The sequence below is a fragment of the Thermobia domestica genome, chromosome 7 (assembly GCF_964235325.1).
Source record: "Thermobia domestica chromosome 7, izTheDome1.hap1.1, whole genome shotgun sequence".
Lineage (NCBI taxonomy): Eukaryota > Metazoa > Arthropoda > Insecta > Zygentoma > Lepismatidae > Thermobia > Thermobia domestica.
In genome coordinates this window covers 122,806,665-122,832,395 of record NC_137460.1, presented here as the reverse complement: position 1 = coordinate 122,832,395, position 25,731 = coordinate 122,806,665, and the positions used below count along the sequence as shown (strand labels likewise).

General features: G+C 33.3%; 2 protein-coding genes across 4 annotated transcripts in view; one reads left to right on the top strand and one right to left on the bottom strand.

Annotated features, from left to right (window-relative positions):
- The window catches only part of LOC145690387 (uncharacterized), a 354,253-nt gene that overhangs the window by 110,332 nt on the left and 218,190 nt on the right, over positions 1 to 25,731 (top strand). The window lies entirely within an intron of this gene.
- The window catches only part of LOC145690386 (sodium channel protein Nach-like), an 89,239-nt gene that overhangs the window by 52,011 nt on the left and 11,497 nt on the right, over positions 1 to 25,731 (bottom strand). The window contains exons 3-5 of the mRNA XM_081765220.1: positions 22,575 to 22,697; positions 18,366 to 18,453; positions 7,972 to 8,269 (exon numbers count right to left, since the gene is read on the bottom strand). Coding sequence (XP_081621346.1) covers positions 7,972 to 8,269; positions 18,366 to 18,453; positions 22,575 to 22,697 — 509 coding nt within the window. The remainder of the gene's footprint in view (positions 1 to 7,971; positions 8,270 to 18,365; positions 18,454 to 22,574; positions 22,698 to 25,731) is intronic.

Genomic DNA, 25,731 nt, shown 5'->3' with positions numbered 1-25,731 from the left:
AAAATCCCCTGTCTCATATAGCCTTGCTATTGATGCAAGACTGTAATCAATCAAACTAATTTTATGCGTTTCGAACAAACCTGGATCGCAGGACAAATTTGTCTCCAACTCAGTTTTTATAAAATATTTTTAGATATGCGCGTTCAGAGCACAAGGGATCCAAGTCCATTTCCAGAAAGGTTCACTTTTACTCAACAAACGTAGTATCTCCGTAGCCAAGGGTACGAAATAAACGAAACAAAAAACCACGTGAAAGGGTGTAGACTAGAGTTTCATAGGACAACCACTAGACAAGGGTGTTCATGGACTGAGGAGGAGGGATAATTTCCCCCTCCTTGCTCATAAATTTAAGATATTAGCATTATATTGTGTACGCTGCAGCGTGTGAATAATTAACAAGTCACGCTCCGAGTGCCATATTCATTGATGCATAATTACGTTAAATAAACGCATTGTGTGTACAAAACAGTACACCGATGGAAAACGTCATATTTTCACAACCACGAATCCGAGATGAAAGAAAGAAAAACTACATGACAAGATTCAATCTAGAATTTTATATAATTGCCGCTAGAGAGGGGCATTCGTTTTGAGGTTATCAGCCCCTTATCCTGAATTTCAGATTTTGAGGGCAGTAATGCAGATTTAGAAATCCTTTGCTGAGGACCGACATAAAAAAATTGAACTCCTTACACCGAACAAATACGGATTTTGATCAATTACAATCCATTTCTGTTGGCCATATGAAGCTATAGGCCTATATGCTCTCTCGCGTACATTTTTTGGCCACAGGATTCCAAACATGACTCTAGTTTCGAATTTCGGGCCTGCTTAAAATTCTGGAAATTGGGCGTACACAACCTTCCAGTTTTAATCATCTGTATGTTCTCCGTATTTATTCGGTGTAAGGACCTCAAGCTTGTTCTGTTGGACTTTGCTTATCAAAAGATATCTAAAACTGCCTTACTGCTCACAAAATCTGAAATCCAGCGTGACGATGGGGGCGGTTGCCCTCCTTTCCCACAGATGCCCCCGTCTAGCGGCTGTCATAAAAACTATCCCATGCCCTTTCGCATGGTTTTAGTTACATTTGTTTTGGACTCTTGGTTGTGAAGTTATTAAGTTTTGAAATAGAATTCATTTGCTGAGTAAAACTGAACTTTATTGAAAATGGGCTCTGAACGTTAAAATATTACCTTTCTTGAATAAATTATTGTCCCCAAAAACATCCAATTACATAGGCTTGCAGAAAATATTCTAAAGTCAGGACAACATGAAGTGTGCTTCAAAACATTACTTTTCAAAAATGTTTTATTTTATAATAATTTTATTAGCATCAGTGTTCTGAAATAGTAATCAAATTTAGCAACAAAAATCTCACCCGCCTCCAAGAAACGATAGCTTAGCCCCTAAAGGCATATCTAGAAAACGTCCAAAAGCGGTAACTCCGAAATGACTTGCTTTAGGGCTAAAGAACCACACAAACGCATTTCTGCTAAAAATATTCTAGCCTTGAAACATGTAACTGGATTCCCTTTGGATTTGAAATTTCGAATGCCAATCAAAGATGTCCGCCATGATACTTGATAGCACCATCTGATGTGTGAGACCACTTCCAAGTTTCATCATTCTCCCTCAACAAGTTGTCAATACATAAGGATGGTGAAGACTTTTGTTTTGCCATGTATATTGATATATTGTTTGAAATCTCCATAGTAGATAGATTATAAAATTTACCTAAAAAGTTTATTACAACCAATAATGTACTTACGAGAGTCACTGGCAAGATGATGTAATAAAAATTGCCGTGATTGAAATAAGTTGAGAATTATTAATCTATACTGAACTATTCTGCACCCAACACAGTGTAGTCTTAACAGGAATAAAATAAGTGGAAAGATCGGTTGCAGAAGCAAACAAGTCTTAATAAATATGTTATTACACGTTTTTAAATATATTTAAAATCATGTTTTAAACTTCAAGATATTTAAAACATGTTTTTTCTGAGTGTTTTAAAACATTTTGAACACCATTTTCATGTTTTAAACACATGTTTTGTGCTTTTTTGTTTTTAAAAAATGTATTTTTTTCAACCCTGCTGTCAACACGAAGGACTGAGCCAAGATCTCCACAATTTGAACCGCAGTCATCAAAGATCGAGAAGAAATGAAAGAAAAGGATTCTTCGGATAATGAAATGATCGTGAATGTGCCATTTGTCACAACGACATGACAATCCTACACTGATGGAATTAATTGCTTTATTTCCATAGTGAAGAACTTGATGGGATGGTAGCATTCTTCCTGCAAAGATTTCAAGAGTGCAGCAGGTGTTGATATCCTGGCATAGTTAATAAACGTGAAGAAGGCTATGAATGTTTCATTTTAGCTTATTCCTGAATATAATAAATTGCTAATGTGAATTACATTGATACTTATACGTTCACTAACAAAGTGGAAAATCTTTCTGAACGGATGAAAAAAATGGGTATCAGTTCTATCAATAGCATATAATTGAAATTGGTGTTTGCTTACTTGAGAGCCCACAGTGGGCTTGTAAGCATACTTTGCTACTTTTCTCTTTTATTTCTATAAACTAACGGGTAATCATTGTTAATTAAATTGTTTACTATTTTTACACAACTTGTTATTGCTATTAATGAAATAAATAGAAAATAAGCATAAATAGGTTGTATTACCTTCTCAATGGATCTAGGTACAACCCAAAACCAATGAATCCTTGTTTTCGGCATCAATAAACTGGGTGTTAACCATAGTTACTTACAGTGATATGCATTATGAAAGTGTAGAGGTAAAATACAACGAAAACAAATGAATATATTCCACAAAAAGAACATTTTATGAACACTTCACCTAAAACATATTCAAATTAACGTTGATTGTTTATTGCGTAAAAATTGATCTCATAAATATTTTCAAAACTTACAACAATCTGATTCACGGTTTGTCGACTGTTTGAAGCATATAATCGTAGTTTAGTATATTTGTTCTAACATAGCTTAAATCATTCACATAATGAATAGTCGACTAGCAAGTTTCAATTCATCATCGTCACTATTAAGAACTCTGATACCATCTGGAATTTTTGTATCATCTTCAACTGCCGAAACAAATAAGATAATACAGTATCTGTCCATGCCAATCGTTTTATTTTGTTGCATTAGAAACACCAAAATATTCGGGAATGACAATCAGTTGGATTGTACAATCCGCGGCAAAAAACCTGCAACATGAGCATATAATAGGGTGTATCGAAAATACTTTTTTTCGAAATCCGGTTACGGCTAGTGCGGATTTTTGGCCAAATGGCATCAATAAAACGTATAAAAAATTTCAACTCGATCAGACAACTCCTTCTGCTGCCGAGTAGAGCCCAAATATTAGAAAAATCAACAAAAGATTCACTTTTCAACTGATTTTCCAAAAAATATTTTTAAAATATTTCCTATATTTTTCGGTCTTTTAAATTATTGAAATAGCATTGGAAAGGAGAAATAAATACATAAAACAAATTTATTACGGTTATTTCTGTACACCATAAGCATAAAAACCTAGTTAATTATTTGTAAAAATGCACTGATTTTCTGGCGTATCGTACAATTAAATTTTAATATAAAATTATTGAAGTCTCTTGAATAACGAAGAAAACACTTTAGTGATAAATTCTAAGAGCAGTACTGGTATAAATAATTTGCTCCCAATGCCGTATGCATCTGCTTATCACACTATATCACCTGCCGCCCACCTCTTCCCGAACGCCTCTTCTCTTGTACTTGCCCAGCTGAAAGGATCGGTCTTATCACCAAAAGTCAACCAGTTGTGTCGAACGTGATTGTCGCTGCTTGAGTTATTTATTAGTGCTGTAGGAAATTTTAACTAAATAATTTGTTTTCGTGTGAAGTGCAGTATGTAGAAGTGAGAACAGTGTTTCACTTGTGCTAAGTACTTTTTATTAGGAAGAGAGTGACAGATACGCTGACGTTATGGCATCGACAAGTTTGTTACGGTCTGACGTTAGGAATAGCATTATTGGGACACCCAAGGAATTGGGTAGAACACAGCTACCAACTGTTGAAATGTATTGAGACAATACCTATGGGAGCGAGAAGAAAAAAATGAGAATTTCGGGATCCCGGAAAGAGCCTTCAACAAAGGGTTTATCTTCTATCGTCGCCAGGAATATTGTAGAAAATTGAGATTACGCCTCAATCTTGTGGTTCTTTGATCTAGAAGAAAAGGCGCCTCTAGCACTGGTACTTTTCTTCCTTTTTCGCAGTTGCAAGCAGAGGATCGGAACACTTACAAAAGGCTATATCAAATGAAATATTTTTGGCAGACTGTTGAAAATCAGCAATTCGTTTCGCAGAAGTTTGGAAACCGGACTTTGCTGAGTTTTGCAAGTCACGGACAATATTATGGTACTTCAATATCATTGCAATAATCCTTCTGACACTGAAAATTGCTTCGCCGCTGATTGAGGCGTAATCCCAATTTTCTACAATCTTCCTGGCGACGATAGAAGATAAATCCTTTGTTGAAGGCTATTTCCGGGATCCCGAAATTCTCATTTTTTCTTCTCGCTCTCATAGGTATTGTCTCAATACATTTCAACGGTTGGTAGCTGTGTTCTACCCAATTCCTTGAGTGTCCCAATAATGCTATTCCTAACGTCAGACCGTAACAAACTTGTCGATGTCATAACGTCAGCGTATCTGTCACTCTCTTCCTAATAAAAAGTACTTAGCACAAGTGAAACACTGTTCTCACTTCTACATACTGCACTTCACACGAAAACAAATTATTTAGTTAAAATTTCCTACAGCACTAATAAATAACTCAAGCAGTGACAATCACGTTCGACACAGCTGGTTGACTACTGGCGTTCGACACAGCTGGTTGAGTGATAAGACCGATCCTTTCAGCTGGGCAAGTACAAGAGAAGAGGCGTTCGGGAAGAGGTGGGCGGCAGGTAATCTAGTGTGATAAGCAGATGCATACGGCATTGGGAGCAAATTATTTATACCAGTACTGCTCCTAGAATTTATCACTAAAGTGTTTTCTTCGTTATTCAAGAGACTTCAATAATTTTATATTAAAATTTAATTGTACGATACGCCAGAAAATCAGTGCATTTTTACAAATAATTAACTAGGTTTTTATGCTTATGGTGTACAGAAATAACCGTAATAAATTTGTCTTATGTATTTATTTCTCCTTTCCAATGCTGTTTCAATAATTTAAAAGACCGAAAAAATACAGGAAATATTTAAAAAATATTTTTTGGAAAATCAGTTGAAAAGTGAATCTTTTGTTGATTTTTCTAATATTTGGGCTCTACTCGGCAGCAGAAGGAGTTGTCTGATGGAGTTGAAATTTTTTACACGTTTTATTGATGCCATTTGGCCAAAAATCCGCACTAGCCGTAACCGGATTTCGAAAAAAAGTTTTTTTCGATACACCCTAGCATATAAGTTTATTGTGAAATGACGAAGTCTTTTGCTTCAAAATAAGTGTGCACGGGAGGAGGCCGAGGTTTATCCTGGCATGATTTGTTCCAATTAGACGTTATGTTCATTCCCTGTACTGCTAGGCGTAGTTTCACAATAAACTTACATTCTCATGTTGCAGGTTTTTTGCCGCGGATTGTACAAATAAAATAAATGAAACTAGAACGATCGGGATTCGAACAGTTATCTCTGAGTGGGACACGTATTGAACCATTGCACACTTACAGGAAGCTAGCGACAATTTTAACTGAATTCTTTTAGTAGAACTCTACCTCAACTTTCTCATGACTCTTTGCGATCAAGGACTTGTCACTTCGTAAGTGAATCATGAATATCAACACTATCAAGCTGATATCATTTTCATATATGCAACATTATCTAACCCAATTGAAACCTCCATATCCTTCGTTACATCCAGTACTTATGTCATGATACCAAGACTTGTTACGTTGTTGCCAAACACTGCATGTTGCCATTTCATCAAAGTGCCAATTAGTTCAGTAAGCCATTTAATACCTTGAGTGTACAGTCTCATAGCGTATTTGTTACTAATGGTATTTCAACTTAAATTGATTTAATAACATATGACTCTAAGAACGCTAATTGATGAATAGAAGAGTACTGTCATGAAATGGGCTGAAAATATTTTTTAAAAAATGTTTTTAATTCGAAATAGAAAGATAATACAAATGGAAAAGTAGAATACTGATCACATGAAAGTTATTTGAAATTAGATTGATTTTCGTAGTATCTTTACAATTTTGAAAGTAAGTATATATTCAAAATATGTAGGTTAAGAATTGAAGTCATTTCTTTTCTAAGAACCGAAGTTTTTAGTTTTGTCTCGTCTTCTATGAAGTAAGTAATAACACATATAGGAGTGATTTATGTTACATGGATGTAGAATTAGTAAAAACTCAATTACCTTGATTGAAAGCATCAAGAAGTAATTGTAACTAGAAAAGTGCATAACTTGTTTTCATAACTACAGACTTATTAACAGAAGTATAGGCATAAATAGATGCAGATATATTTATTCTCATAAATATATAACTGCGGATACAAAATATCCTCATAAATAGTTTTAGAAAGCCTTGTACAAAAATGATACTTGCATTGTTTTTATGTATCAGTGTGCGTCTTCGTCTTCAAACAAAATGATGAGTGTTTTTTGAATAATTATCCAAATTACATAGTTAACACACAGAAGCTTACAGTCTAAATGTGTTAAGAAAATGAAATTGTACACTGACATCTCTCTATAATATCTACACTGAATCACTAAGTGAATGTAAGAACACAAATGTAATTTTCTTCTTTGTTCGAAATTGAAAATGTTGTTTAAAACGATAAGGTTGGATATTTCAGAGATATAAGGAGAACATGTTTCTGTATAAATGTAGGAGTGTAAAGTGTACATTACTTGAATGAGTTGTTTTTTTTATGGTTTAATGTTCTCAATTATAAATAATACCACTTCCGATTATGGTACAAAAGTCAAAATGGAGATGGAAATTTCTATTGGAACATTAATCGGCTCCAGGGAGCCTATTTTTGCTATTTTCATTCTATGAGGATTAGTGCTAAAACCACAAGTAACTCATTTCTGCAACTTTTGGTTCTATATCGTACAGAGATCAGAGTGGAAATAGAATGCATTTTGGAATTCTTAATAGATTGTATGAACCTATTTCTCAGTAACTGGTACCATTACCTTAACACGATGAACGTTGTTACAGGACTCTTAGTGCCTTTGCTATATGTAGATCTATGTATGGAAAACTGGAAGTTATACATTCCAATCCCTTCCGGTTTTAGAAGGAAGTTGAAAATGGAAATACGATTTCTGAAGATGAAGATGGAAGATCGCATTCTTGGAACGCTTACCCGTATCTTTTCAACATCGATGATCACTAAAACACAAAATGTTTGTTTTCTATCACTTCTGGTTTGAAAATCGAGTCCATAAAGAAACTCCTTTCCTAGCTTTTGACTCTCTACATTCTGAACAAATTTGGTAATGCTTGAAGTAGTTGTTCTCAAGTTTGTCTTCCTGACGGACATAGTAAATATATAAAGCGGTCTTAGAAAAAAATCTTAACTACTAAAAGTTACGTGTAGTACTAAATAACCATTATTTATTTAATTTTTATATTACATACGTATATTTTGGGAAACAAAATCCCGGGTAACATACTTTACAACTGATCAATCCTACTCTACCTGGCGCGGAGTTGTGATAGTTCAAGATTTATCCTCATCCCAAGATCGAAGTAGAACTAATAAGTTCGGTTTAACTCGTACGATATATAGCGTATTTGTCATTGATTTCTGAGAGAGAAAACAAATGAAGGATGGAAATAAAGAATGGATGGTGATCTTTCAAATGCTAATATCTTAGTGTAAATAAAAAATACAAACAAGTTTAGCGATTAAATACTTACTATTGTCATATCCAATAATGTCATCCGTACAATTACAGAGCTGCATCTTCTTCTCAACTCTACACTGTGCTATACATGCTGTGTAGCTGTAATATTCAAAAGCCCACATGCCTTCGTTCTCGTATGGGAATCTACACTTGCGAGACTCAACCGGAAGAGACTTGATGTCTTCGTCTGTAACACCCTCACTTATTAAATAAATTTGTGAGGATTTTCTTGGATATGAATCATATTTCAGGTGCAATAATGCGCCTAATGCTCCTTCCAGAGGTACACCATACTCTGATAGCCAATAAACCTGATGAGGAAATTAACAACTGTTAAATAAAAGATCTTAGAATAAAATCTGATTATGCATACAAAAGTTAGTTAGTTCTATGACGCTTTAATTCATCTCACATCAGCAAAGCATATGAAGGTCGCCCGCCGGAATTTAATTATCTTACATATGATTAGCAGGCATAATGCAAGGTACGTTACTAACTAATTTCTTCCATGTCCCTTTGGTTATTTATTTCTGCACCATTATTCACTTTCATAAAACTTTTTTAATCGATAGTCCCTGAAGTTGGAAACTGAATGTCATACTCAGAAAATATGATAGGAAAAATCTGTATATAAGTTTTATTTATTTATTTATTTTTATATTTGTATTACATTGATTTTTGGTAATATTATTGTAACATGAAATTTCTGTATATGGCAGTCATCCATGACAATGAACTAAGAAACAGTAAACGTTAGAAAGAAATAAAACAAAAATAAAATAAAGAAACCTCCAGAAGAATATAAATACAAACAAATATATTTTGTAACGCGGAAGCATTGAAAAACAGCCGACGTTGTTATTCCTTGTGTGTTTTCAAGGAACGCTTAGCAGAGTCTCCGATTTATAAAAATTTCAACTTACGCTCACACATTAAGCAAGCTGTAAATGATCCGATGGCAAAACCAGAAAAAATCAAAAATGAAAAAAAAGTAAAATAAAAGTGTTAAACTCATAAAATATTAGGATTGAGATGATTTCTGATCTATCGCCTATCACCAGTCTGTCTGTTTGTCTTTGGTCTTTTGTCTATCGACAATCGGATCCTCGTCTGTCGTCTGAGACGGTTAGACATTGTCTGCGGCTGTTGTCACTCGGTTCAACCTAAAAGACTTTTACTTAGAGACCAAGTGACCTCCTACATCTGTTTGACTACTAAAAGAATAGAGACGAAAAGGCATCAACCATGCTAACTAACATACACGCTGCTATCCATCGAATTCATTGTAGCACTGTCGATCACAAGATTTATTGAAAAAGTACTCCAAAAACACCATGGGAAAGAAGACACAATAATACCAGATAAATGTTGCCCATAAATGGTGTTTCTCTCATGGGAAATTCGTGTATTTTGTTCAGACGTATTGAGAAAACCTATACACATACATCAACTCTAAAGTTTGCATTAAATTCTTAAAACACTAAAAATATTCGTTTGTATTTAAATACACCATACAGCAAACCAAATGAGTTTAAGCTATTTCTCCTTACTACTCACAAAGGACTGTGAGTGGATATCACTTCCTTAAACTGGTATTGAAAGTTAATTTTTATTATATCTCCCCCAAAATCATACCAGAGAGGTAAAGCAAAAACACTTTACTTTCATTAAACATTTCGGCGTTTTGTTCATATTTCAGTAAACATTAAAATATACGTTTTGAAAGATATCAAGATAGTCCACTTTGTACCGAATTTAGGACTAAGAACTACTGAACAACAAAACACCATTTTCTAGATTTTAGAATCCAATTAAGAAATACATAGTGTTTGGTAAATAAGGAAGTCAAAAAAAGTCCAAAAGCGAAAACGTCAATAGATTAAAAGGAAAATTTATTTTCCATTTCGAAATTTCATATACGTTCTATCAAGTATCAAGACATATAAGACAGGGTTTATTGTTTAAAATAGAATATAAAACTTGCACGAGCAATTATTTGAGATAAATACCGGGAAAGGATTAGAACCACGAGTGTAACTGCACGACCATGAAGGATAACAAGTTCTTACTGTCTTGATACGATTTATGTATATTACTTACAGTTAGTTCGAAGTATGATTCTGTTTCACATCATCAATAAGCAGGAAATGGAAGATTTTTTAAAAAATAAAAGCATCTTATGTTACTGTGTAATTCGTGCCCCAAAAAGCGATGGACATACTTGTTTAATTTGAAATGATGAGTTGTTGTTGTCTTAATTATTATAATAAAAGAAACTAGCGAATTTTGTTTATGATTATTCAGAAATCCGATTCATGTCTAGAAAGTGTCGATGTCCCTAATCCTTTAGAAGGTGTGAGTGTTCATCAACTTTCCTCACTGATATCATTAAACGTTTACATGTTCCACGTTTAAACTCTCCATCCTTATTTGGCTTATAGAATTTAAATACTTAATATCATGCACGAAATTTACTTTCATTTGCAATACATATATATTGATGTAAATGTATCATTTTTCTTTGTTCTCCGAAAACAATAAGATTATGCACACAATTAAACAGCATTTACATTGTTAAGAGTAATGTAGCTTGCTAATCGTAATCCCTCCACACAATGCTTATCAACGTGAGTATAATGATACTGATGATTTTTATCGGAACAAAGTTTACAAACGGTAAAAATAGTTCATTATTCAGTGAAGAAGGGATACAATATGACGTCACTGGTCCCTTAGTGTACAGAAGATGCATCTGGCCCGTAAATTCAACTGTACACGGCACTTCACAATCAATAGTTCAAAACCATTTTGACCCCGATTTATTTATTTATTTGCTTTCTAAAATGCGTGTATCATTAATAATCTTCGGGTAAAATATGATAGCATGGGAAACCTGGGCTTGATTCCCAGTGGAATTGCGTAGGATTCTAATCCCAAGTTAAGCTGCACTTCAACGTTTTGTGTAGCCTCGGTGCTGGAATGATGGCTAAACTGCAATTCAAACCACCAATTAACTAAATTTTAAATATAAAATCGTATACACCTCAAATGGAATTTGAACATGTGGAAAAACAGAATCAGACTCAAGGATAAAATTTGATTATCATTCTGCGAACAGCCACATACTCCAAAGTGCAATGCATCTTTCCAAACATGACTCTAGGAAAATAACTTAAATATTTCATATAACATTTTAACACTTTCAACATACAAACTACAGACTATTCACTAACATATTCAAATTTCTAGATTTGTATTTTGTTGTAATTAATAACAATAACCAAGAGTACATGCTTGGGTGAATAACTTCCAGTAGCAAAATTTTCTGGATATGTTTCTGTTTTAATATCACTGGTACCTTGTATCGACTATTTGGCACATATTATCATGCCTACGCCAACATTGCTTATTTCGGTTATTCAATTAAATTGTACGTCCGTTTCCAGCCGAGTTAAGTGATAAGACTACACTCAACCTTTTGGTAAAAGTAAATAAACAAAATGTGATGATGTGAGCTTTGGAAAATCTGTATGGTTTTAAAGAATGTGTCTGTGATTCCTGCAAAGTGAACGTGGTTTTCACGGTTGCTTGCAAATCAAAAAGAAGTATGTGCCCCTATGTTATTTGAGGACAGAATTCAAACGAACTCTCCTAAATTCAAATACTGTAAACATGGTCTTGTTTGCAGCTGGAAATGGAGTGAAAACGCTATTTTCCAGTAGGTGAGAGCAGGTGTACAATAGAAAGTTAACAAATCAATGGAAATGTGAACTAGTTGTGACTTTCAGATTCTGCAACCTTGTTCAGTACCTTTCACCCTTTGTTGTCGAATATTATCCTGTGAGATTATCTGTTTTCTTAATTTGTGTTAAAAACCAACCATATATGCCACCCCACCTAATATTTTACCTGCACTTCTAATACATTTAAAAAAAACTCTTAGATCTATTGATCGTAAGATATTGGAAAGAATGGGATAAGAATTAGACTATTGCATTAGTGTGTCAAATTACAAAAGACACTCATAATTTAGCTTCTCCGACGTAAGAAATGACTCTTTTTCAACTTTTTGTTTAAGCCAACCATAGATTGGTGGGCAACAGAAATTTTGAAGCTTTTCTCTTCGTAGGAAGAGCTGTTTTATACTTTGATAAGGTCTCTTCTTCGAAACTGCATCTATATATTCTATCCTTGGTCTTCTTCTTCCTGATTTTCCTTCTGTCTTTCCCTCTACTACCACAGTGATCCAATAGGAGTACCGAATAAGATGGCCAAGCATGCTGTTTCTTCTTTTTCCTATTATCTTCATTATTTGTCGTCCTTCATTAGCTTACTTTAGTACGGCTTCATTTCTTTCCCTAGCGGTCCATGATATGCGCAGCATTCTGCATCAGCATCGCATTTCAAATGTCTCCAGCCTGGATATGACATTATACATTAAAAAAATAAACTTTTACTTTGTTTAACATAAGCTGCATGTTATTGTGAATAAATTGGGTGGACCACTCCTCTGTATATGGCATTGTAACTTTTAAACCAACGGACAGAAAAGCATTAATTTTAATAAAATGCAATATTTACCAAGGGGATGTGGCAACTGAATTGAAGTTTTACTTTTTTAAATAAAACAACTTCATGATATTATATGCTTCAAATCCACATGCGAAAAGAAATCATTTTCAACCACTTTTAGCATACAGCATTGCAAACTAAGGACGGAACATCACACATATCTAGATTTTGGTGGTCTCTAGGGCAGTAATAATTAAAATGAGATAAACGTGGCAATGGGAATCCAAAGAACTTGCATGTCTATGAAGATGATATGACGGATTTCGAATGTACATGAACAAAGTTACAAGCAATTGAATTTCTATTTTTTCCTGGAACGTTTATTTCATGAAATTTCCAAGATAATTACCTCCACCTATTAAGTAGATGGGTTTCAAAGGACGTGAAGGTCACAGTACCACTTAGTGTAATGTAATATTTCAAACTTTCTCTGCGATATCGTAAAAGCAGTTAAAGTTCACAACACTCCTTTATCTTGTGTGATTGTGAGCACTAGCTGAAGTTACATCAACCAAACGTTGTAATATTATGTTAATGTTAATGTAATGTTATAGAGTGTTACGTAAGTCTTAATGGTATAGAAGCAAAATAAATGAACAATTGTTTTAGAGAGTTCCCACCAACATGTATTTTAAGCAATATAGATTTTTTTCCATTTTTGTATATCCCAAATGGTTTGATATATCAAATTTCTGTAAACGACATTATGATATATATACCTATTGTAAAATATGCCGTAATTGGATCTGGTAGTTAACCAATAATTTACTCAAAATAAAATACTTTTAAAATAAGTCACTTTTTTAATTTCATGAGACTTATTTTCTACTTGTTCAAAATACGTCATAACTATATCACCATAGTATTCAACATTATAATAACTTAGATATTCATTATTCCATCTGTCTTACTTGTTCATTGCTGTTGTAGAACCCCACATAAATTTAGTTTATTTTTTATTGCTTGTGATACTCTAATGTCTTAAGTTTACAACACTGTATGACAAATGTGATATTTTATGTTTTCCTTTTACATGTATATTTAAGATATGTAGTAACCTCACAAAGTGTAATTTGAAGAAATGTGTCCTTATATTGGGTCGGAGACACTGTAAATCTTATTGTATCACAGAGAATATTGAACAATACCTTTCTGCTGGTATTTGAACTGTGCAAAATTTCAACGTTTCGAATCCTTTATTTTATCACCTATAAGAACACATGTGCACTATAACGCAAAGATACACATGCAGTCAGTTTGACCGTGTATGCACTTTTAATATCTTTATCTACAGTATTTTACTATTTAAAAACATTGGACGGCAACAAAAAATTATAGAACATTTAAATTAATAATTAAAGATTATTAAACATGAGTGATAATAAATGCATAACAATTTTGAAATGTTTCAAAAGTAGTAAATTTGTTATTGAAAATTATCCAACATGTATTAATATTTTATCTACCTCGAGCCCAAAACCAAAAATACGGCTTCGTACGCGATTAGAAGTGGTTTAATTTCATTTGGGTGCCAAATTAAGTGGCTCTGATTGTCATTCTTCCACGCATGAAGCTGACGATATACACACAAACGGACATTATTATTATTATTATTATTATTATTATTATTATTATTATTATTATTATTATTATTATTATTATTATTATTAATAATAATAATAATAATAATAATAATAATAATAATAATAATAATAATAATAGTGTTGTTATTATTATTAAAGAAGATGTACATTTCTTGGAATCCCTTAAGATTAGAGACTTGAAGTTATGGTCTTAACCTTCGACGTTTTTCGTTATTTGATCTAGAAGAAAAGGAAAGGAATAGAAAATTGCAATTGTTATAATAATAAGTCTATTTGTAAAATATCTGGGGCTTAAGGAAATGGAATATGATATCTGGAATTTTCATTTAAAAAATTCAATATGATATTTAAAAAAGGGAAATATTCAGTTTAGTTGACTCTGATAGATTAAAATTAAATCTGAATTATTTTGTACTCTTAATTTGTGATATTATGCCATTAGTTACTTGTCAAAGCCGTGTAATTCTAATATTAATTTATTCTTTAATGTAATGGAAGCGTGTTTGGAATCTGGAGATATTAGCTATAAAACCTTGTTTTGTAAAGAAGAGAAACAAAGAAAATTCAATGATTACTTTTTCAAGTGATAAGAATTTCTCCAATTCTCTCTTTTCTTTTAAGTTTTGATGTAAAAGGAGAAAATGGGTTGGAGAATATTTACCAAAACTCCAATACGAGTTGTTTGAAGTTCTTAAAAGACTTCGAGTTCAGTTGTGTTCCATGTAAAAGTCGCAGGAGGAGAATGCAAAATACTGCCATACAAACACGTGGAGGCATGTGTTAGTGTGACTGTACTCATCATGCCGTACAACATTCGTTGGTTCGACGTTGATTGTCCCTGATAAGGGGGCAGCCTACTAAATATTTTTCAAAAGGTGACAATTCTTTTTTTGCTAGTTTTTCGTAAGTGAAATGAGATAATGGAATGTAACTTATCTCAGTAACAGATAATTTTATTCTACACCCGAAAATACAAATCGGAAGAATTTTCAGTTGCCATCCATAGAAGTTACAGTGTGGCCAGAATTTGAATTACCCAAAAATCTAGGTTATGTCAGCGACTAGAAAAATTAACTCAATGGCAATTGATGACTTATCATGTTATCTTAGTTTTTTTGACTACTTTTTAAATAATATTTGTATTTATTTTGTAATAAAGAGCACAAAATAAATATTTTTTAATTATCAGTAGAATTAAAATACAAATATTATTTAAAAAGTAATTGACAAGGAACACAGAGCTGCCAAAGAAACATTGTTAGCTTGTTGCACTGCGAAAAGAAACATATGCGGCATAAGTGAAAACGTAGGTTACATGTGTAAATCCTGTAGTTTTTTCACTTAACATACATATAGTTGACGTATGCAACATAATTATATGTATATAATATAAGAAAAATTGTTAGATGTTGGACATCCTGCAACGGCATGATGTAACATCTAAGTGGGAAAAGTATGTAGCATATGGATAAGGTATGCTACTTACTAATTTCCATAGTAAGTATAAGGATTCCGTATATTTGTACCATATACCGCAATCCGGATAGCGGATTTTTTCTCTGTATGAATATGGTTCAACAATAAGAAAAAGTATATTAAATGGAAATTACATGATAAAGCCATAAAATAGCTCTATACATGTGTTAGTGTTATATTTCGGACAATCTAATGCTTTCTTTCGAAATTTGCTTATTTACGTTTTGTTATGAGAGTTATCATCCTTTTGTTAGAAAGAGAAGTGTGCGCACGAAAATTGGTACAAAATAGAAGTTCTATTTATTTCAGAAAATAATCAAACATGTGTATTTTTCCATAAAAGTCTTACAAGTGAAAGACACACACTATCTCCGCTGAGATCCAAATGAGACCATTTTGTTTGCATTTAATATGTTAAAATTAGACGAATCCCAAAGTTATATGTGCCACCGATCGGGATATCGTGAGTTGCAACATATTTTCTGATGTAAAAGCTACCAAAAATTAGCTGGGAAAATAGTTTGAACCGGGTCATTTGTTCGCAAACGGTATGGTAGATGGAAAATTCGGCGAACGCGTATACCATCATTTTCAAAGGCACAGATTTCGGGATAAAAGAGTTTGCCCCACCGTCCCCGCAGGATCGCAGACGGGTTCAACTCAAAAGTTTCAAGAAACAAGAAAGTCAAGTACCATATCGTTAGAAAGCTGTTTGGAATGAAAGAAGATGGAGCAGACTTTCTATGACAACCCTATGCAAAGTTGCGGTGGGTCGAAATGTAAACAAAAACTGAATTGAAACGTCCATAGCCACCCCTATTAATCAGAGTTGAGACTTGCTCCATCTTCTTTCGTTCCACAACAGCTTTCAAATAGTGTGCTACTTAAACCCTAGGTCGTTTTAAGCTTTTTAGTTGGATTCCGTCTTGGACCTTGGGACAAACATTTCATTTCAAAAAGTGTGCCCTTGAAAATGATATACATGTTTGCCGAGTTTTCTATATAACCAACCGTTTCCGAAGAAATGACTCGATTCAAACTATTCTACCAGCTAGTTGTTTCACATTACAAAATATATTCTAACACACGATATTCCGACCGGTGGCACGTACAACTTTGGGAATCGTCTAGTTATAACATATCAAATGCAGACACACTTGTCTCGTTCAGATCTCAGCGGAGTCACTTGGTGACTTTCCCTTGTTAGTTTATAAACAAGAAATTATCTTTGAGTATTCAGATTGACAATTCTTAATTGTCTTCGTTCCTGGATTTTATTTAATAAAATATATTTGGAATAACAGATGCCTTAAGGAAGCTGAATCGCAAAAACAGAAATGGAACCTGTGATTGATTTCTGTTCAGTGCAAAACATAATCACTCAAAACTGTTATTGTTTAACATTCCAAGATCTATCTACATATTTCATTATATGAATTATATACATATCATAAAGCACTTTTTCTCTGAAAATAGTATCCCATATTCTCTCTGCGTATGTTTCTAATACAATCAAGTTGATTAAGCCATTTCTCACGACACGGTTTTATATATTTTACTTAATACTGTATTATACTATTCCCAATTTATTATATAATATTACTCATTTTTATAGATGAAGCAAGTTCCCATCTTTCTGGAAAGTTGAATAGACACGTTGTTCTCATACGAAATAACAAGATATTCGTTATTCGATTAATCTTAAAGCCTTCTGCACACTTTCCGAAGCAAAGTTACCTAGATAATGTATGTTTCGAAAGACCATTGTAACTGTAATGAGCTACCTCAAAATGTTGTAAAACTCAGTGATGCCACAATGGAATTAAAACAGTAATATTTTTGTGTTACGGGAGACTATCTGAATCAGAATTTTCCACAAATACGGATAAGACTAGATTACGTGTTAATGCTATAGCCAACCTTCTTTCTTTGCTCATTATTGTAAAGGAATTTTAACAATATTATATCTGTGCTTTCACCAGCCTGAATCTACAAACATTCTTAATCGTATTGCCGCTTCAGTGGTTCAGATTCATCGCTTTATCTCAATGGATTTTTTCAATATGACGAAAAATAGTATATAATAGATACCTATTATATAGCCAAATGTGAAAATAGTCAGCAACTGTGAAATTACGGTAAATAAAATTAGTATATTTCTATTTCAGTTAATATAATATTGTTTATTTCCACAGTTTTAATCTTATGATTTTAAAAAGGATTATCAAATCATAAACTTTCTGGTAAGTGAGTTGTTGCTAATCTTCAAGGATAATTCCAGAGTCTAATTATATGGGGTAAATAAAGAATTCTACTAAAGAATTCTTCAATGCTAACACATACCGGTATTTCCAACAAAATATATATAAATAAATAAATAAATTCATTATTTCTTGATTTATAAACAGATACGAATATAATAAAATATTTATTTTCCTTCATTCATATCATAGGTATCTGTATATAGGGAGTAAGAACACAAGGAAATCAAGTCCAATCATCAAAACTGTGAGAGTAAAGAATAAAGTTTCTACGGTGTGATTCAACATATTAAAAAGTTATAGGAATTATTTATAATGTATCAATTTAAATTATTTAAGCTCTTATAACTCCAGATAGGGATAAAAGATGTCCAAAATGACCAAAGGTGGACTTCATATTTTATATACACCAAACGTATAATACACGGTGTATATTAACTTTTGTTCTTTCATATAGGTATCTTGCATAAGTTATTTTAAATTAATCATCGTACCTGTAAAGGAGTTGAAAGCACACGAAGGGACATTCTTATTTCAATCTTGCCGTCTTTGTAGTCGTATAACGCACTCTTTTCTGAAATTCTGAAAATGAAATGAACTAAGTTTAATAAAAATCAGTATCTTTCATTCAATAGATGTGCAATTGTAAATGCTGTATAATGTCATAATTTGAAATCGTAATAAATTACTGTGTGGCTTTAAAATGTACATTCGTAACAGTTACAGGAAGAGTCATAATTTTTCAAATACACGATTCCTGGCATTAGATGTTTCAGGAAAGTCGGGTTAACATTATTCATTACTTACTCACAATTTTAATCTTCATTTTAATAATCCTGATACGAAGGTGGATTTGAAATTTCATGACCTGACTACGAAGGAAATAATTATTTTATGTTTGTACACCTAGCTGCGTGGCTATATCGCTACGTAAAATTTCATTTCTCTATTTTTTTGTGGTGAAGCGTGTATAAGGCATTGAGTCAGCGGAAATGACGTAGATTTGAGACATGCAAAAATCGAACATCGAACTGTCATTAAGTACCTGTATAAAAAGTTTTTAACGCCACCGGAAACTCGTCCGAACCTGAAAGAGGCACTAGGAACCTCAAAGACCTCGTACAAAAATGGGTATCTGAATATACTCCTGTCAGCGTGTGTGTGAAGATACCCCCGTAGTGGTAGGACTTCAACGTGGACCACTATAGAAAATGTCAATAAAATTTCTGACTTAATGTTGAATAACCCCCGAAATCAAAATCCGAGGGACACCTGAGACTGTGTGTATTTCCTATGAGAGAGAACAAACATGATCCTAATCGAATTAGGATTTTCTAAGGTGTCCGCAAGACTCAAGTTGGCTTCAGTTGAACACAAATGCAATCGACTCACCTTTAACTGTGATTGTTTGTAATTGTTTGAAAGTGATCCGGAGAAGTTTATTGGTAAATTTGAGACTATGAACGAGACATGGGTACACCATCCTACACCGGAATCAAAACAACGGACGATGGAATGGAAGCAATCTGGTTCTCCTGTACCAAGAGAAAGCCAAACAAGTTTTCTCGGTAAACAAAATGATGGCATGACTTTTCTGGGATTCTAGGGGCATAATCCGGATTGATTTCTTGGAAAAGGGAAAGACTGTCAATTTTGAATACTAGTGCACCCTTGTGTGACGTATGCTTGAGAGAATCAGAATTGAAAGGCAGAGACAATGTGCGGGTTTACACATACCTTGCATCCATGGCAGAAATTATTTCATGTGAGATCGAACTGTTGCCGCACTCACTTTATTCGCATGATCAGGCCCCTCGGACTTTCACTTGTTTAGAAAGCTTAGGGAGGATCAGCGATTTTCTTCGGATGCAGAGGTGAAAGGAGCTATACTGGGATACTTTGCAGGGCTTGAGGAATAAAGTTTCAAGAGTGATATACAGGTGTTATGTGGGAGGTGGAGTAAATGTATCTTGGTCGAAGGGAATTACGTGGGAAAACTAAGCCTATCTCTTCCAAATATTTTCTAATTGTAGATCAGGCCATGAATTTTCCAATCCATCCTCGTATTTTGTAAGAGACGTATTTCAATAGGATAATTTATACAAAATGTTTCTTCATTCTGGATTTTATACATGCATAATACTTTTACGCAGTTATGTTATACATTTAATACTATTTTTACGAAACATAACATTCAAACCCACAATTATTAGAGAGCCAGTAATCAAACAATGAAAAATTATTATTAATACAGTCCATACCAATGGATTATCTGGTAATGCAATTTGCCCTGTAAACTAGTTAAACTTACCCATAGTTGTATTCGTTTGCATTTTATAGCATACATATTATTTGTTTTCATGTTTCAGAATAAAATAAATCACGTACAGAAAAACATGCTTTATATTACAAGAAATATCATAAATCGCTATTTTAATTCATGTGTTCGCTTTATATTGACATAATATTTCCCCTTTATGTGTGACTGCTAATTACATGAAAAGGAAAAATTCCTTCATTTAACGGAATATTTACGTAATCTACATAGTATGTCCATAATACGCAAATATATCCTGTCTGTATAGATAAATAGACAATAGGTGATTCAGAAAATTATCCAAAGTACCTTCAATGCACTTGTGTAATATTTTGTCGCAAACATTGTCTATAGTGAAAATTATTTGTTCTATTATTTCCCGCCCATTTGCAGCGCAAATGCATATTTGTTTCAAAATGTGCTCTAAAAAGCGGAGAAAATATATGAATAAAGACGATTATTTCCTAGAATGTGTTGAACTATGCCTTTAATTTCAGTCTAAGCCTATTATTTTACGTCGTTCTTGGGTCTGTGAAAATCATATTGTGTCACAAGCTTGATAATGTCTGGACCAACTAAAATATTCTTTTAACTTTGCCACTATCTTTCGCAATACCGTAACGTATGCTGTAATATACCTAATTTAATGTACAGTGCTAAGAATGTTCTCGTATGCAAACGGACACATTACCTAAATTCATATTGTGTTGCAGGAAATTACTGTCAATGGATTTAAGAAAATATTTTTCTAACTCAAAAAACTAATCCTCATTGACCGTGTACAGCATGTTAACGATTAAATAATTGCTTTGATTTGTATCATTTTGAAACAAGTTGAAACAACAGTATGTAAATGAGATCTTGACGATAATAATAGTATGTGGCTACTACAGTGTTAACTTGAGTGCAGTAAATGGTAAATTGCGATTTCCCGACTTGACTCTTCCATTCTTTACAAAATAAAGGCTTTCAATGCGTCTCTTCTTAAAGTTATATAATTTTATATCTTAAGGAAAATATCTTAGTCTATAAGTAACGCTAATTTCTAATAGTTAACACTCGTTGCTCCCTATATTCACTACCTGCCTATGTGCGGTGTGGAACTATTAACTATTAGTAATTATCGATTATTTAATTGCAACTCTAAAACTACATTTTATAATTTAATTTATCAAAATGGGACAATATGTATAACTACACCTACATTTGATATTAACATTTGTATGTTTCCACAAAATATATTGTAACGATTTTATTGTAAATGAAACTGTATTCTTTCGATTTAATTATAAGAAAGTGGATTGTTATGATGCTAGATATCAACGTGCTTTATTGGTTATTATTATAATAAGTTGTAATTACGTATATTAAAATTTCAGTTTTAATATTTGTGTAAATGCTAACTTGTAAGTAGGCTAACTTAAAACGTAAATTTATACAACTGCAGCTTTTAGTTACCAAAGAGTTTAACCTAAAGTGTACTACTAACGAAAAGCATGGGAGCAAACATCAATATGCGATAATCTCCTTAAGTTTGTGTCAGATCCTTAAGTTGGAGATTACTGACTATAAATTCAATTTTCCCTCTTAAAACCGGTCAGAAAAATAATATAATTTAATACAATTGTAACTCAAAATAGATTTGTGTGTACTCATTTGCTCTTACATTTTTCTGTTACTAATATAAATATCATTGGCAAAGATATAAACAAATACAATATAGGGTGGCTCAAAGGTAGGCATACAGCACCGCACGGATCAGCTCTTTGCATTTTATATCATTTCTTGTAGTTATCCATCAGGTAGACCTAGTTCCTTCATTATTTATTCTTAATGTGTTTGCAACAGAGCGCCATTCTTCAGGTCAAAATAAAGTGAAAATACTATATTATGATACAACTTCTGGGTCTTCGTTCAGCCGCTATGAGCAATCAAAATTTCACTATATGGCAACGTCGCAGATTAAGTTGGAACCATTAGTACTGCTCTATGAATCCATCAAGCAGTTACATCGATTGTCGTGCTAATAAATAGTGTTAGTCTCTACAGCTATCGACATTAACTGCCATCTGGAAAGAATCGAGGTAATTATTTGATGAATTGGTAAAGCTCTTTTATGGTTCTATATCTGCGACGTTGCCACATAGTTGCCATATATATATATATATATATATATATATATATATATATATATATATATATATATATATATATATATATATATATATATGGTTATTACATATCTATGTGCATCATAATTAATATTCAATTATTTTCACTTTATGTGGTATGTATCAACCATTTTAAGATGAGAATAATTCGTAATTCTGAGTCAGTGCATAATGGTTTCTTACGTACTGAAGAACTATACTTAAATACTACCTACCTTGTTTGCCTTGAATTCATTATGAAACAAAATTTTTCTTCAGTTGGTATCACCTGCATGAGTGCTGAGCAGCTTGCTTCAACTCCATTTATCGAAAAGTTCTGGAAGAACTTTCTGCAGTCTCTAAATTAGTAAAAATGGGAAAACAAACAAAGGTTAGCTTGTTTACAAATGAACATTTACAAAATGTTTAGTTTTCAACACAATCTAAACCATTTATCTTACTATTAACTAACTGAAGACTCTACATTCCACTAAGACATTTACATGATATTTTTTTTGTAATCAAAGAAATAAGTCAATATTTCCATATTACCAATTTTGTCCATGCACTCTTTATTGTTTTTCTACGACATCAACAAATTTCGTGAGGTTTGTAAAAATTTCACTTACTTTAACTCTTTCCGGCATGGAGAAATATTTCTTTTATACCTCCATGTTGCACGCGAAAAATATTTTTTAATAAATATAAACCGCATGTATTTTTGAATATATTAGACCTTAGAAAATACAGTGATAATATATTTTATCATAGTTTATAGTTATTGGCGCCAAAATGGGGTGATGCATTCATTGCATCTCTGTGCAACAACACCAATGCCTTTCCATAAATATGATGCACTTTATCTAAAACTAAATCTTTAAAATATCATGAATTATTATGTATTATGAAATAAATAAAACGTACTGTTAAGTCAGATATATTTATCCATACAAAGGTTTGAACAAAAATATTATATGAAATACACGTTACATAACTTTTCTTCTCGTGACAACTTTGAGAACCTACATTTGTGGCACTTCTGAAAGCAGTCTCGCGTCTTTCCTAAGCAAACAGGCACGTCACACACTGCACAAATCCAAAACGTCTGTCTTGGTTTAGCTTTGGTGCTGCATAAAGCACATCTTCTTCGAGTAGACCTTTTAGGTTGGTGTGATGACCCAGATCGTCGAAAATCTAGTGGAACATTTGGTTTCACTTTCTTTTGTTGAGTTGTTTGTGTTGGTGAGGAAGATGATCGAGGAGTTGATACTTCAACTTATATTTTCCTTACTAGAGATGATGAAATCGCTCGGCGGAAATCTTGTATCGTAAGACGTCTAACATGAAGATTTTCGTGTAATACAAAAGCATTTACTACAGCTGCGTCGATAAATAAGAAAAAATACGATGCCACCATTTGCGGCTTTTCCTATCAATCTCTTAAACACTTTTCAATTGATCGAAGCGATCAACAAAGTTCATATTTGTATTATAATCAACAATCGCTTCGGGACAATATACTTGTATTTTTGAGCCGTCCTGTTCCCTTCGAGCTACGAATGTAGTTTCCCGCGGGTCATGGAAATTCGATAGCAAATAAACACAATATTTGTCTTTGCATTTTGTAGCTGCGGTGTTACTGCTTGTGAACCACTGATATTCTCCATGGTCAAAGCTTTTGTCGTCTGCAAACTTCTGAAGATTTCCCTTAATTTGTTTACAGTCCCACGTGCATTGATACCATTTGCTTTCAAATAATCTAGAAGGTCTTATGTAGTAAAGTAGTTATCAAAATACACTGTGGAATGTTTCCCGTTGAGATCGCTGGTTAACATCTTTATTACTGAATCCCCAAGATTTCTCTGAACTTTGTTACCAATTTTGCCTATGTAAATATCGAATTTCAGAACGAATCCAGATTTGTCTGCCAGCATCCGCACTTTATAACCTCTTTTCACTGGTTTATTTGGCATATATTGTTTTATAGAACTTCCTCCCATCAAACTTTATTATTGATTCGTCTACAGCAACGATTGGATTTGGATCGAAACACTTTTTAAAATTACATCCTAGAGACTCTAAGAATGGTATTACTCTGTATAATTTGTCATAGTCTTGATCTTCTCTTCTTGGCATAAGAACGTTGTCATTGAAATGTAGATTTCCCAACAATCAACTGAATCGATTAACTCACATAAGCTTACTGATGTAATCATCATGGAGATCAGGTGCTGTGCTCTAGTAATCCCTGTAGCTCTGTAATCGCTTGATGTCCATCAAAATATTAATTCTTAAAAATGTTTCAATTTCGTCCTTCGTAGTGGAAATATACCGCTTATTGGACTGCTGTGCTTACAGATTTGTTTGAAATACTATTGAGTCTACAATAGACTCATCTACTAACAGTCTGAACAAGTTAATTGGAGATGGATCTTTTAAATTTTGCACAATATTTGTCGGTCTTGTGTGACTGTTGAAATGTTTAGGAGGTGATGGGATCTTGACGTCTTTCCAGTCGGGTGGGTCTCTTATAGAAGTACATACTGGTTGTAGTATTGTTGCCTACGGATTGTTTTCACCTTCGGCGTTTGAAAGTGGATTACTTGAATCGTTTTGCGGAATATTCACATTGAAATCTACAGCTTCATTTGGTAAGACACCATCTTCTTCATCACTTACGTCCAAATCTGATTCGGGTTCGGAAGGAATCTTCTCATATAAAATAATTTATTCAATTTCCTCTTCCGTTAGTCTCTTTGGCATCTCGATATATCTAAATAAAACATAAGAAGCCTAAGTAGAGAGCTAGTGCCTATTTTCATGTGTGGATTTCATGGAAAAGCTAGTGGTAGGGCCGGAACGTGAAAGCTTGGGTCAATCCATCCCGAATCCTTTGAAAGAAAGGAAATTCAACGAAACGTATTTAGATAGTTGTACGGTGGAAAGGATGATACGGAGCTTATGTTAGAGTTCACGTAGAGACCTATGCATGGGTTGAAGTGGTTTTGAAAAGGTGGGAGAACGCATATGATGTCACGCGTTCCCCCTGGGTTATCTTTCTTCATTATCATTTTTGTTTGAAAATGGGAGAACGCCAAAATTAATTTTACGAAGTGGGACGACGGCATCTCTCCGCCATTACCCTCATTTTACCCCTGTACCTATGTAGTGAAATATATGTACAGAATATTTTCTCTGAAAACTTAAGACGTTTGTTAGAAACGAAATTTTCTTAGGTAGGACTGCGTACTCGGAGCACAAATATGAAATCGTTGTCCGCTTTTTGTTCGGACGTAGTACTTAGACAAGTAGACAACCGAGAACTTCAAATACGGAATATAATACTTTCCTTTGACAGCTAATATTCACCTACCACTGACAAGGAATTGAAAT